Here is a 14,036-nt window from a genome sequence, read left to right as displayed (position 1 = left end):
AAGCAAATGCTCATTCAGACTTTTGTTTAAAATGAGATTCCGTAATCCTTGATGGTCTATTCCTGTGCCACATAATCCAAGCTTAATTGGTACTAATTCGGAAATCTGTCCATTAATTTCAGGGTATCTAAAGTCAAAAGTCGGAGCCCAGGGCAAGTGCAAAGGATTCTGGCATGCCGAAAAACGATTTCGGTTTTGGATACGACACACCGTTAAGCAGCAGTGGTTTTATTGGTTCGTCATAGTTTTGGTTTTTTTAAATACAGTATGCGTAGCAGTAGAACATTACGGACAGCCCGAATGGCTGACACAGTTTTTATGTAAGTCGGAGTGAATGGTTACTATAAACGGATGGTTGGAAACACAAAATGTTTAATACTATACTCGAAATATTTCGTGTTTCCTCCAGTAATGTAAAAGATATTTGACAACAGTTTCTACTAATGGTTACTCTTATTCTTGCAGATTATGCTGAATTCGCATTTCTCGGTCTATTTATGATGGAAATGTGGATTAAAATGTACGCCCTAGGTCCTCGAATTTATTTCGAATCATCATTCAATCGTTTCGATTGTGTCGTCATTAGTGGTTCGATATTCGAAGTTATATGGTCCGCTGTGAAAGGTGGCTCGTTCGGTCTATCCGTTTTACGAGCCTTACGTCTTTTACGTATATTCAAAGTGACCAAGTATTGGTCGTCGTTACGCAATCTTGTTATATCGTTACTGAACTCAATGAGATCGATCATTTCATTGTTGTTCCTATTATTCTTGTTCATACTCATTTTTGCATTGCTTGGCATGCAACTGTTTGGCGGACAATTTAATTTTCCCGAAGGAACGCCCGAAACAAATTTTAATACTTTTCCAATTGCTTTATTAACGGTTTTTCAAATACTTACGGGCGAAGATTGGAATGAAGTGATGTATCAGGGTATTGAATCGCAAGGCGGTCTTAAAGGAGGAATGATTTATTCACTGTAAGTTTCTCTTTTTATTTTTATTTATTTTTTTCTGTGTGGAAATCTTTAACAACAATACACCGAATTGATCAAGGTATACGATAGAATTGTAGATGGGTCTGATAATTTCTTGAAATATTTCACTTTAAAGGCAATGCATTCGTAAGTCATAAACTTAATAATTAGAATGGACAATTTAATTTCATTTTAATTTTCAAAAGAGAGTTAGATAATAGATATTATTGAATTGGCATTCTCAGTCTAGGAATGTTGCTGCCACAACTATTTTACCTAGTTGTGTCCAAACTTATTAGGTTGTTGCAAATGAAATGGTCGTTTTAGTAGTAAAATTTGAAACGACTGTAAAGCTCCCAAAAATTTATTTATTTAATCAAAATAAGTGCCAGTCGATTCATAACACTTCTCCCAGCGAGAGTCAAGAGCATGTATGCCAGTTTCGCAGAAGGCCAACTGTCGGGTGTTAATAAATTCGCCGAAGGCAATTTTGACAGCCTCTTCGTTCCTAAATTGTTTTTCCGCCAAAAAATGATCCAAATGCTTGAAAAAGTGGTAGTCAGTTGGCGAAAGGTTCGGTGAATATGGTGGATGAGGCAGAGTCTCATACTGCAATTCGTTCAACTTTTGAACCATTGTTCTGGATGCATAAGGTTGTTCATTGTGGTGAAGGAGTATCACACCATCGTTTTTGACCAATCTCGGCCGTTGAATACCCAATTTTTGGTGCATCTGCTCGAGTTGGGCACAGTATTTATTTGCATTTATCGTTTCTCCAGGGTCCAAAAAAATATAGTGGATAACTCCAGCTGTAGACCACCAAACAGTCACCATTACCTTCTTCGGATGGAGGCTCGGTTTCGGTATATGCTCATCAGCATCTAGCCATTGTGCTGATCGGCGACAATTGTCGTATAATATCCACTTTTCATCACATGTCACCATTCTGTGCTCGCTCTGTTGCGGGTGAGTAAAGAACTGCAAATTTCCATTCGAAGCGCCATGTTTTGCTCCGTAAGGGCATGCATCCTTTCCAAGTTGTTGCAAGTGCCGGCAAACTGTCGAATAGTGTACGCCCAGTTTCTATGCAATGTCTCTCACAGACTGACGTGTGTCGGATTCGACCAGCAAACGCAGCTCGTCGTTGTCAATCGATGGTCCTGGATGTACACGTGTCTCACTTTGAAGGTTTACGTCGCCTGACCGGAATCTTTCGAACCACCGCCGTGTGGTTCGTTTGCTTACCGTATCAGCTCCAAATACGCTGTTAATGTTCTTGGTCGCCTCCGCCGCTTTATGACCGAGTTTGAACTCATACAGGAAAAGTATACGTTCTTGGCTCTTTTCCAACCTTTTTTTTTCCTTTTTATGTACTGTTATCACAACGATGATCAAAACTGAAATGACTCCTTGATTAAATGTAGGAGTATTTATAATTCATTATCCGACAGCGCCAACTGGTGGTGGTTTGTTACAGCAAAATCGCAACTAACTTCACTTGATTGCCAAATCGGTCATTTCATGTGCAACAACCTAATACAAACTTTAATTCAAAATTAACCTAAAGAAAGGTTTCTTGTATGGATACAGTCTCTTTCGTTGGAATCGTTTGGATTTTTCATGCACCAAGAATGGTTTTTACGAAGCTTAATTGGACCCTTTATAGCAGCTCGATGTTAGGTCCGACCAAGAGTTGTCTCTTATATGCCGACATTGGAATTACATTGGCCCTATAAAAGGGTTTTTCTATTCAAGCAGTAGTTCTAAATGTATATTTCTCATTTTCACTCTTATTTGTTGTATTTACGCCTCAGTGTTCTTTCACAGAATGAGCTATCTGTCAACGCCCAGATATGTCACCTTCTTCTGTTGGGGGGTGACTATAAAATTACGAGCGAGTTCTGAACATTTTTCCTCCTACAGCGTGAATGTGATGAGTGAATCCCTCACATTGTTCAGGCCTCCTCACGATCTCTACAAATCCTGTAAACATCCACATTCTCTATTATCCATCTCGTCCCCTCTTGATGTAACATTCGGTTTCAGATAATAAATTTTGGATCGTAAATCGATAGTGTTACTTTTACTTTGCTGGTGTTCATCATGACAGGGTCGTCATATGTAACGCGCAATGTAGTATTGCCAATAGGAGCCCGAACATTACTTCATGATCACAAGTAACTGCCTAGAAACTACTTCAGCAGCTCTTGTACCTCCTCGTTGTCCACCCCACTTTGAGTACTCGTGCCATTTGGAACCAAACATATCTCTCTGAAGGTATCTCTTAATTTGTTTTCCCAAATTTATCAAAGATGTTGTGCGTCTCAGGGATCCGTCATGCTCGCCTAAACTGGCCTTTCCTTCTTTGGGTTGGTCCTTCACCTCGGAAAGGTACCCAATACCCTTTTCGCTACCAACATAAAAAAAAATCGACCATTCGAAGAAAAGTTCATATTCATTCTGATTCTAAGAAAAAATTAGATTGGTTTTATTCTTATTTATTATGACTGTTGTAAAAAACAGAATTAGATAGAACTAAAATCATGTTATCCCCTTGTCGCTTCTACAAATTTCAATTAACTAGAACTTGATTCATTTTTTCTCTTTTGGCTACTATAAGTTTTTCATCGATATTTGGAGAAGGATGTATAGAATCTTCTTTTTCATAATATAGGAAGACCTCCTTTTAAATGCAAAGCATAGCTGCCTCCATTTCATCTGAGTGACATTCAGTGTTAAAAGCAAAATATGGTGCTTAAAGCTACCTATAAATTGGTTACCATTTTCACTAAATAAGGCATTGAATGTCAACCGCACGAACGAGCCATTGATCCGTCCAGGTATTTCCCCCACCCCCTTCGTGAGACTGGAATAGTGAACTACATTGCATCGCACAGTCAGAAATGGAGTGACGCCTACTGGTACCTAGCCCGAACGCCAACGTAATTCTTTATTTGAGATTGCATTGAACCAGAGTAGTCCGCATGTTGTCTTTTTTTGCCACAGCAGAAAGTACATAGAGCTGAGGCGCTTTTTACCCCTTCTACTAATTGAAAACAAAAATTAAAGATAAATAGAAATAGCAAATTTGTAGAGAGCGTCAAACCGCGTGGTTTTACTATCCTTGATGGCGGAGATGAATTAACTTTTCTTACGGTGGCTTGACATCTAGAACTTCACCGGGTGTTATACCGCAAGAACCGTAGTAAAGTGTTGCTTTCTCCTGCTCATCGTCGTAAATAAGAAGCCTACCGTTATAGTTCCCCACAGACTCATGGAAAGTCCTTTCGTAAAACGGCACATGGTACCAAAGTCAATACCATTTGCGGCGTCTTCTCCAACCTGCGCAATAATAAACTCTTGCTATTTTTGTCACATCGTATCGCACGTCACGACGGTATGGACCTCAAGTGCATCTTATTCGCCCTCAATTGCAGCAGCTGTTAAAGCCTTCGATTCCCAACAAACATCAATTCGCTATCACGTTTCCGCAGTTAGCCAAATTTATGACGCCGTTTCTAGACATGACTGATAACTTAACTGCGTTAGAAAAAATAACACTTTTGACCGCGGCCCAATACTTAACGATATTTTCTGGCGAGCGTTTCGTCCCGTCAAAAGAGGTAGTTTTCGTACTGCTGAACGACAACAGGATGTGTTAAATTTGGGGACGAGTCTCTCTATTTCTGTATGAAGATGCAAATGCAATGTGCACGAAGGCAAGAGTGTCAAATAATGATTTCGCTCGAGGCCGACCCCAGAATCTTCCTTGTTCAGAAGAAATCTCCTAAATTCCTTGGTCTGATTAGATGATCGTCGTGAATTGAAACGCAACTAATCCTACGCCATTGAGTTGCTCATAAAAAGTTTCCATGTTCTTTGTATCGAAAGAATCACATTTCCCACATTCTGGACGGAAATTCCGAAACTAATTCCTAAGTAATGAGAACGCGTTTTGCAGTTGCCGAAAACATTTGTCCGGAGCGCAATAGAGTAAGAAAAGTGTCCCACAATTTTACCTCTGTTTCCAGTTGGAAGTAAACGAGCCTTCTGGAAGGCCTCAAAACGCCATCGAGAAGCATTTATGCATTCCAGAATCGAATTCGTGTTTGTTGTGGAAAGTTAAAAATCGATTGTAGTTCACCCCTCCTAACCTTTTGGATACCTATGCGGTTCTTACATGGTCACTCAGACTACGATGACTCTTACCTCTTCTTAATAACGAAAACGATTGAAATAGAATGGAATGGAAGCACGTTTCAAATTTCAAGTTGAAGAAGAAGCGTGGAAGTACCTTCCATTATTAGGTTAAAAGAAAATACTCATAAAAGAAATCCAGTTGCTTTATGTTAACCTTCTACTTTTCTCACAGTAGGTAAATTCTCTCAGATTCATGTATGATCAGTCAAGCATCGAATAATCAATTGTGTTTTTTGATAATAATCCAGCAATGTAGTTCACTGATGAATTCCATCCTTGGAACATGCTCAACGGTTATGGTGGTCAGGCGTATTGAGCGCCAACCCCTCGATTTCCTTACCCCACGATCGAATCTTAGTCGTCTTGGATGTTTGTATTCGTATTCGTACTGTCCCGCTGCACTAGGCTTATTACTTGCACAACATTAAATGTGATGATAATGAAACTGAAGCTCAGTCTTATTGATACCTAAGACTGAATGGAAGCCCTACACTTTAAGAGTAAAGAGGAGAACTACATTTGGAATAGATAGACAGAAATCTTTTAGATTTAATTGACCCGTTGAGTTTCCACAATGGTTAGAGCGGGTATTGTAAATGTGTAAATTATATGCAGTTGCTAAATCCCACCAAAACCTATTACATTTTACCTGATTCTCTCCCCGGAAATTCCAAGACAGATATTGGGCTCGGTATCGTTGGAAGCATCGGTAGTCCAAAAATGTCCTCTTCTTATTTTTCTTCCGCCTTTGTCCGTTCACAAGCGGGGTCGGCTCGTCGTGATCGTTTTCGCCATTTGATTTTATCAAATACCTGATCTGGATGCAATCGTGAGGCGTTCAAATCACCATTCAGCGTATCAAGCCACCGTTGTTTCGGCCGGCCTTTTGGTTGCTTACCACTGACTTCGATGTTCAGACCCATCTTAGCAAGTGAATACTCTTTAGCGTGAATTACGTGCCCATTCCATCAAAGGCGACGCAACCCCTTCGTCTCCATTTCCGCAAGATGCCATTCCTTGTCTTTTATAATCGGCCAACACTCAGAACAATAGAGAGCGACACGACGAAAGACATTGCATCGATCACAAAGAACACCAGTTGTGGAACGCCACTTCATCCACGTTGCGTTAATGCGTGAAACAATTTCATAACACAGTTCTCCATTGGCTGATAGCATTAACCCGAGATATTTAAATCGTTCTGGGCATGTCACCGCCGCTGACAGTAATTTTGACTGTTTTATGGAGATCGGTTGTCAAAAATTTAATTGTCGTGTCGAATGAGGCGATAGTTCCATTTTTGGACAAGTTGCTCAAGTTCGTTTTTTCTATTAGACGCTAGGAAAACATTATCTCCATAAAATAGTATATAGGGCGCTAGACTTTGGATGTCCCGTGTGACGGTGTCCACAACAAGAAGAAAGAGGAGTGATGGGAGGACGCTTCCTTGATGAACGCCAACGGAGACACGAAGTGGTTTTGATACACCCACCATACTTCGAACTTTATTTTTCGGATCGTGGTAGAGCAATTGAACCCAGCACACGAGTTCTTCTGTCACTAAGTGTTGCCGTAGAGCATACTAGACGAGTTCGTGTGGCAGACGGTTAAACGCTTTCTCAAGATCCATAAATGCAATGTGAAAAGGGCGATGCTTCTCAAGATGTTTATCCATGAGTAACCACACAACATGTATTACATCAGTAGTTCCGCAATTCTTGACAAATCCAGCTTGATTCACGGTTATTTCAACGATTTTGTGAATACGGTTGTCAAGAATGCGTTCCAAAATCTTCATGGTATGGGAAAGTAACCGAATCGGTCGGTAATTTGAAAGTCTGCTGGGCTACCTTTCTTTTTCCATATTGGAACAGTGGTACTCTCTTGCCAGCCAGATGGTCTTCTCCCTTCATGAATAACCCAATTAAAGATTTCACTGAGCCACAGGGGTCCCAGCTCATCACTTTGCAGAGCTAGCTCAGATGCGATGTCGTCAACATACTGCAGGGCATTTCTAACCGCATATACAAACATTTGGAGCTAGGTAGTACCATCGTTCGTTGCTTTTTCTATACTGGTAATTCTTTCTTCTTATATCAACTCATTGTCAAACCTGAAGTGTCACAAAATGAGAAATACGTTTAACCTTTAAAACATTCAATAAGGTCATACAAACGAAAACTCGATTGAAGAATATAAGTAGTTACTCTTTGTGGGTAGCTATCACATAGTAGTAACATTGCACAGCAACTAGTGTCCTATTAACTTCTGGGGCAAGTGGAATTGTCTCGAAACTTTGATATGTAGACTGCAAAGATAAAGATTCATCTTTCTTTCGTTGGTAGTTTTCTTGGACAATTCGATCTGGGTTTCGAGCAGCGTACTACTAATGCGCACGAAAAAATTAATTGTTAGTTTTCATTTTATTATTTTGTCATATATAAAATAATCATATTGTATCATCTTTTAAAAATGCATATCTTCTGAGTTGCTTCCTGACAATTCAATAACAGTTTCTATAGATCACCAGGATATTTAAGAAAGAAATGTAGGATGAGAAAAGTGCAACGGGTCGTCTAGCGTTGCGCCGCGTACCTAAAGGCGGTCCAGCGCTTTGGACCCTCGAATTCTCATGATACTTCCACTTTGCCTTTCGACACTTTCAACACTCCTGAATGGGGGACGAGGAGCTGTTCACATTTGCCCTCTAATATTATATTTTGCAGGTAATTTATTCAATCCGTCAAGGATATAAATGCGAATTTTATGTGTTTTTGCAATTCTAACCCTTTGCAACTTTTGCTTTTTGTATAGATGTCTACACAAAAATTCAGCCATGCAAGCAGACAGCTTCTTTGACGAAAGTTTGACAGGTTTGGCACCCCGCCCATGCATTAGTCTTCCAACTACCCCTCTTACTGTATGCAACAATTGTCAGGTGAAGCCAGCTTCTCGTCTATGATGCTGACATGAACATCCTTGCCAATTTGCAATTCTGCTGAAGAAAATTTATCTTTGATAAGTCTTCCATTGCAGATCATACCTAATTTATTGTCTTCTTTACTGATTTTGCCTGAATATTTGCTGCACACACTTCACCTTGAATCTAACTTTCAGAATGAAATGTTGGCAAAAAAAATCACAATGGAGTTTCTCTTCTGGGCCCATAACGTCGTACTTTATTTCGAATTATAATGTTTACTCCCCATTTGGTTGTATTTACCGAGAATGTTGTAGTGTCCACGTCTTTGCGACAGGAGCAGTCTTTCATTCACCTTTTCCAGAGAGAATCTAGAAAGGGAATGCATCGACTAATATGCAATATTCACCCCTTTTCTTCCATTTTAAAACCCTTACTTTTCGCAATATGCTTCTCCCAATTTCCTTTTTCCCTTCCATAATATTCAATTATATCCACCATTTAAAATTTTAAAAATCTATCATTTCATTTTACTTATCAAAATCTACCACCTGTTACCTCTCCTTAAAAATTCATAAACTCCTTTATATATTTATAAACAGATTGTCAATTTGTATATAACAATGTTCGAATAATGCATGGCCGGTCAAAAGGGCATCCTCCAAAATCATGGCCTAACGATGTCAAGGTAAGGCGGGAACCTCTGAGGCCGCACCTCACAAAACATCTGAGGCAAGGGAAACATTGATGGAGGACGTGAAACGTCGTTGATCCTTCCTTTCAATCGCTAAGTTTCGCTAGGTGGACGCGAATCCTCGTGTTTGTATTTATTTTTTAGGATCCGGTGCGGACCCACACACTGGAAAGGACACGTGAATTTTGTGCAATGGCACTTGAGGAATCGAATTGCTCAAAGGATCCCCCACCCCCACTTTCTCGAGCCTAACTAGCACAGAGGCGTGCAAGCACGTGTCGACGGCGCACTTCGATGTAGGTTTAATATTTTCCGGTGGCCATCGTTTTAATTTTTTTGTCGTCTCCGGCCACTTAGGATGATCGCTTGGCCATCTGCAAATCCAATTAAGTCATGTTCAATGTGTTGCATATTATAATCATTGTTATGACCTAGATCGTTTTCAGTTTCCATCGTTTATCACTAAGAACCTGGAAGCCTTTTAAATTTTCACTTAGAGTGTCACTTTGGTTGTCGTCAGTGTAAAAATCTAGGCTGAAGCCGGGGTGTTTACTAAAGGTGTCGCTATCTCATAGAAGTAGCATGCCAGTATCTTCGAACTCATCAATTTGGATATCGCTTCCATTTAGTGAATCGATGGTAATGGGATACCCACTAAATTGAATCCTTCTGTGTGGTGTGTCTTAGCTGGATAGCTCCCACCAAAATAGTCAGTATTAAATGACCATAAAATCAGATAGATGAAATAAAATCAGTTGGTTGATTATAACTTATAGACATGTAAGAATTTGTAACAAATGTATCAAAAAAGTATAGAAGAACATAATCTACGGAAGAGTGAAATCAACTTGAAACAGCAAGGACCAAAAAAAGACTATTTCCTGTCATCTATTGATAACAGGTAACACGTACACCAAAGGAATTGTTGACGTAGCACTAGTCATAGAGGCCAATAATTTCACCTTCAAAAATCAATTTTTTTCTATTTTTTCAAATTTCAACAAATAAATAAAAAGTATAATAGGCTAGATTTGTGCAGATACATATGTATATTTTGACACTGAAAAAGATGTGATTAATACCAAACGGAGCAATGGGAAGCAAAGTTATTTGCCTTAATAACAGAAGAGATACTGAACTTCCGGTGGGTAGGATTCGAGACACCCAAGGACGTATTTTTTTAACAAAATAAAGTAAATATAAGCTGAAAAACGTTGGAATCTTCATTATCATTTTGAAAATAATTTAGGAAGTTCTTAAAGCTAATCTAATAGGGTCCATAACTTATATTCTTATTTATTCAATTCAGATTCATAAAAAAGATCTATCAACCCATCTGCAATTCATTCTTAATCCTCTTTGTATTGTTGTTAATCTAAAAAAAAATGTTTAAAAATTCTAATTTTGGTCAGCGAACTTGTAGATTAGAGAATCAAATCATGTGTGCATAAATGTGTGGCTACATAAGTGTTGTGTGATTTTGCCTAAGATATTATTATATTCAAGCTTGATGATGTGTTGTATTCCAATCTCTGATTTTCTTATTTTATAGCAGGAAATATATATAATGTACCTTTCCTAAATATTTGGGAATATGAAGTGTTCTGTGTCACATTTTAAAGAGGGTTTTTATATAACTCTTTCACTTTTATCTGTAACTTAGATACGTATCCATATATGTCCAAGTGTTGTTTCGATTCACTTCAGTGGGATCACTTACATACTTCTACTAAGTGTTAGCTACGTATTTCCAGAGAAATTACTATAGCTAGACAATGTAAGAGTATATCTATATTCATACAACTACAATAGATTTTAGGATCTCATTTTGATCTGATCAAATCTCGCTAGTCCACTTAAAGTAGGTATGTGTGTTTAGTTCAATTGAACGTCGAACCATCAATGCCACAATCGCTAGAATCCAAACATACAAAAAGGGAAGTAAATAAAATTCCATTAAATAGAAATGGAAATGGACTCCTGACCAATTTTAACATTTAAGAAACTCCAATTTCTTAAAATGGTTAAAAATGGCTTAGGAGCCCTTGTAGTTGATTTGTAGCACTAGTGAAGGTAGTGTAGTTTCATTTAGAAGGATTCATTAAAACTACTGAAATTTACAAATTCTGGACATTCGGCGCCGATTTATTTTTTGTAGAGATTAGAGCTAATAGCGTTTTCATAGTAAACTTAAATAGTTTAAATTGAAGTTGCATTAGGCAATTCTAATATTTTAAACTAGAATATTTCACACTTCATACCATAGGTTCAATCAATTCTCACCAAATACACATCTAAAGCATGTGATACTATATTACAGTTCCATATTTGAATCTATCTCTTTCTTTAACAATAATTTAGATGCAATTTATCTTGTTTTTGTACTTAAATTACAGAGTTAGAAAGGCTTATAGCATAAATGTGCTTCTATCCTTCCTGTTCTTTCCAAAATTGAGTTAAAATGTAAATCTTTTTTGACATCTAACAAGCCATAATGCACTATACTTTTCATTATATAAGCTTCTTAAGGAGGTGTATGTAGCTCCTTATGTGGCCGGAAGGACTCCCCAACAAAAAATAATGTATAAGACTGACGCCAATATCCGCCACACTGGTACAGTTCATGAACGCAACCTTTGCATTTATCACAATTCTATTATTTCTCTTATCTTTTCATCAATTTTTTCTCACAAACCACAATATATACTGCTCAGCAATTTAGAAACTTGCACCCCTAACATTGGCTACACGTTTTATCTGTAAATATTTCGACACTTACTGCGATGGATTATATTATATATATATCTGCTTAATCGCTGGAGTGGAATAAAATTGATCAACTTTCTTTGAGATTCCTAGCTGCTAAATGCAGTATTTTCCTTCATAGATAGAGGTGGAAATAAAATACAGGCGACTCTTAGGTAGATTACCGCTCCATCTGAAATACATATCCACTACTTTCTCATACAGGTGGTACTCATATCAATTGAAGCTATAAATAAATCATTTTGACGATTATACAGATTACCTCACCCAATATTATCCTAAATCCACAACACATTACGCTAGAATTACGCTTAAATTCTCTCGTCCAGAGCACTATCTAATGCCACTAACCATAAAAACAGGAGTCAGATATATATATGTGGTGTAATTGGTCTGACTCTATGAGTAGATACTCCTTAAAGGCCACCTGGTTCACAATTGTTGCCTACCCGTATTTTACTACAGACTTCCGGCCGACCTCAGGCCATCTTCGAATTTTGACGAAATTGTATCCCCTCTACAGAAGCCTTTCCGTACTACAAATTAGGCAAGCAGTGGCTTGACTTTACCCGTCAACCAGCTAGCACTCATTAACTCAACCTAAGTTGGCTTCGTTGGACATATCTTTGAGGGATATCTTCAGGGTAAACATAGAATATTCATTCTTATAGCTTGCTTCAGAATACTTTAAAATCCCAACAGTTTTGGTTCACTTTCCTCTCATCCTTCTTCTTCCCTTCGTCAACGTTTTTTTTTCACGAAAAGGCCCAATAACCGAAACATTTCAAATTATATTTTCTGTTAATAATTTGCTTATCTACTGGGAATCAAAAGTTATCTTGCCATAGCAACGGAGATTGCCTAATTCATTTATCAAGTCAACTACTTCGCCATACGATCGCCTCCTAAAAGTTTCTGGCTAGCATACTGGTTCCATTGCATTACCATCACCGCCGTCTTCATTGCTGAGAAAAATGGCCTATTATATTCACTGTAAGTTGACCCGCCAGACCATCTAGTTGTTACGGAGATAGGTAGATCTCCAATGTCAGACATTACCATATTCTGTTCAACCCATGTATTGAAATCCCTAATAACCACTAACAAAGCTACGTCTTATCGTCCAATACCAAAATGTCTAAGATATTGTGGTGTTGTTTAACCAAAGAGAATGTAGCAGTCAAATCCACCTCTCAAGCGCATATAAAGAGGACTTATACCTAATATCTAAATGTTCTTGAAGGCCCTTTAAAATTATTCTGATCGCCAATACATCCGATGAGTTACCAAATGCGTGTTCTTCAATTTTTAAAATACAATATTTCTTAACGGACACTTGCTTCCTGAGCCTTTCGCATATCCTAACCTATCTTCATCTTACCTTTTGACTGAACGCACCGTTTGTCGGCAGGCTAATAGCAATGTTGGCAGAGCAAACCTGTTCTTAAAGAGCCGCGCGAATAACCTCGGTTTTTTTCATTTTATATTCATTTCTTTTCTCAGTACGCTGACCCAAAGCGTTTGTCACGTAAGTCGGCCTTTCACAGGATTCGTTTAATTGGAACATCAAGTCATCATTCTATATTTGCCTTATGTGGGTCACACTTTTCATTATATCCATCAACTCTGAACCGACCATCTTATGTCGAAGTCCGAATTTCCTTTTACTTGATATGAGGTTTACTGTTCGATATCTGCACTTCCAAATTTATGATACTGAGATCGGCAGGATTCATTCGCTTCACACTACTTCCCCTTTTTTTTTGGAGAATTGCAACCTAGTTTTCCCATGCGATATCCACTTTGTAGCTTGGATATGTTTCTCCTTTGTACTTTCCTCATCCTTGCTTTGATGCTCTTCTTCCTCAGTACCTAAATGTAAAACAATGAAAATGCCCCTCCTTCCACTGATTCAAATGTGCTTATAAACCACTCGAGCCTGGCCTTAGCGGCCAACTTCCAAGTTTTCAAAAAAGTTGACGGTTTCGTTCAGGGCAGAGGCAACTCATCGGTCGCAGCCCCACCTCTACCCTGGGAGCAGTGTGACCGAAAGTAGCGACAGGTGGTAATCGCTCCATTTATATATAATGGCAAATACGACATGAGTGCGAATTACATTGAAGTGAAATCGTCAGTCAACTTTTTTGAATTACTTGGGTATTTAACCCAAAAAAAGGGGTCCGTGGACCACAAGAGAGGAACTAAGTTGCTCCCCAAGTGGTCCGGTCCGTCTTCAAGTGGATGTGGAATCAGAACTACCAGCATTTTCAACAAAAAAAAACCAAGCATTGTTCATAATCTTCTCCTACTGGGGAAGAAAAGCTACAGTTATTTGCAAAGAGATCCACGGGTATATCGCTTGAAACGATTTTTGCCCATGTCTTTTTTTTATCACAACCATATGAAGACTCACGGGTTCATTTTAGCCCCAAAGTAAAGCCTCTATAGGAATCTCGCAATATAGGGGAATTGTAACTTTA

General features: G+C 38.5%; 1 protein-coding gene across 3 annotated transcripts in view; it reads left to right on the top strand.

Moving 5' to 3' along the window:
• LOC119653695 (voltage-dependent calcium channel type A subunit alpha-1) overlaps nucleotides 1-14,036 on the top strand; it is a 399,598-nt gene that overhangs the window by 213,943 nt on the left and 171,619 nt on the right. For all 3 annotated transcript variants that reach the window (XM_038058565.1, XM_038058567.1, XM_038058568.1), the window contains 2 exons: nucleotides 123-320; nucleotides 466-979. In XM_038058565.1, the coding sequence (XP_037914493.1) occupies nucleotides 123-320; nucleotides 466-979 (712 nt within the window). The remainder of the gene's footprint in view (nucleotides 1-122; nucleotides 321-465; nucleotides 980-14,036) is intronic.

The sequence above is a fragment of the Hermetia illucens genome, chromosome 4 (genome assembly GCF_905115235.1).
Source record: "Hermetia illucens chromosome 4, iHerIll2.2.curated.20191125, whole genome shotgun sequence".
Classification (NCBI taxonomy): domain Eukaryota; kingdom Metazoa; phylum Arthropoda; class Insecta; order Diptera; family Stratiomyidae; genus Hermetia; species Hermetia illucens.
The sequence above is the reverse complement of the archived record's forward strand: the minus strand, read 5'-3'. Positions and strand labels throughout refer to the sequence as shown.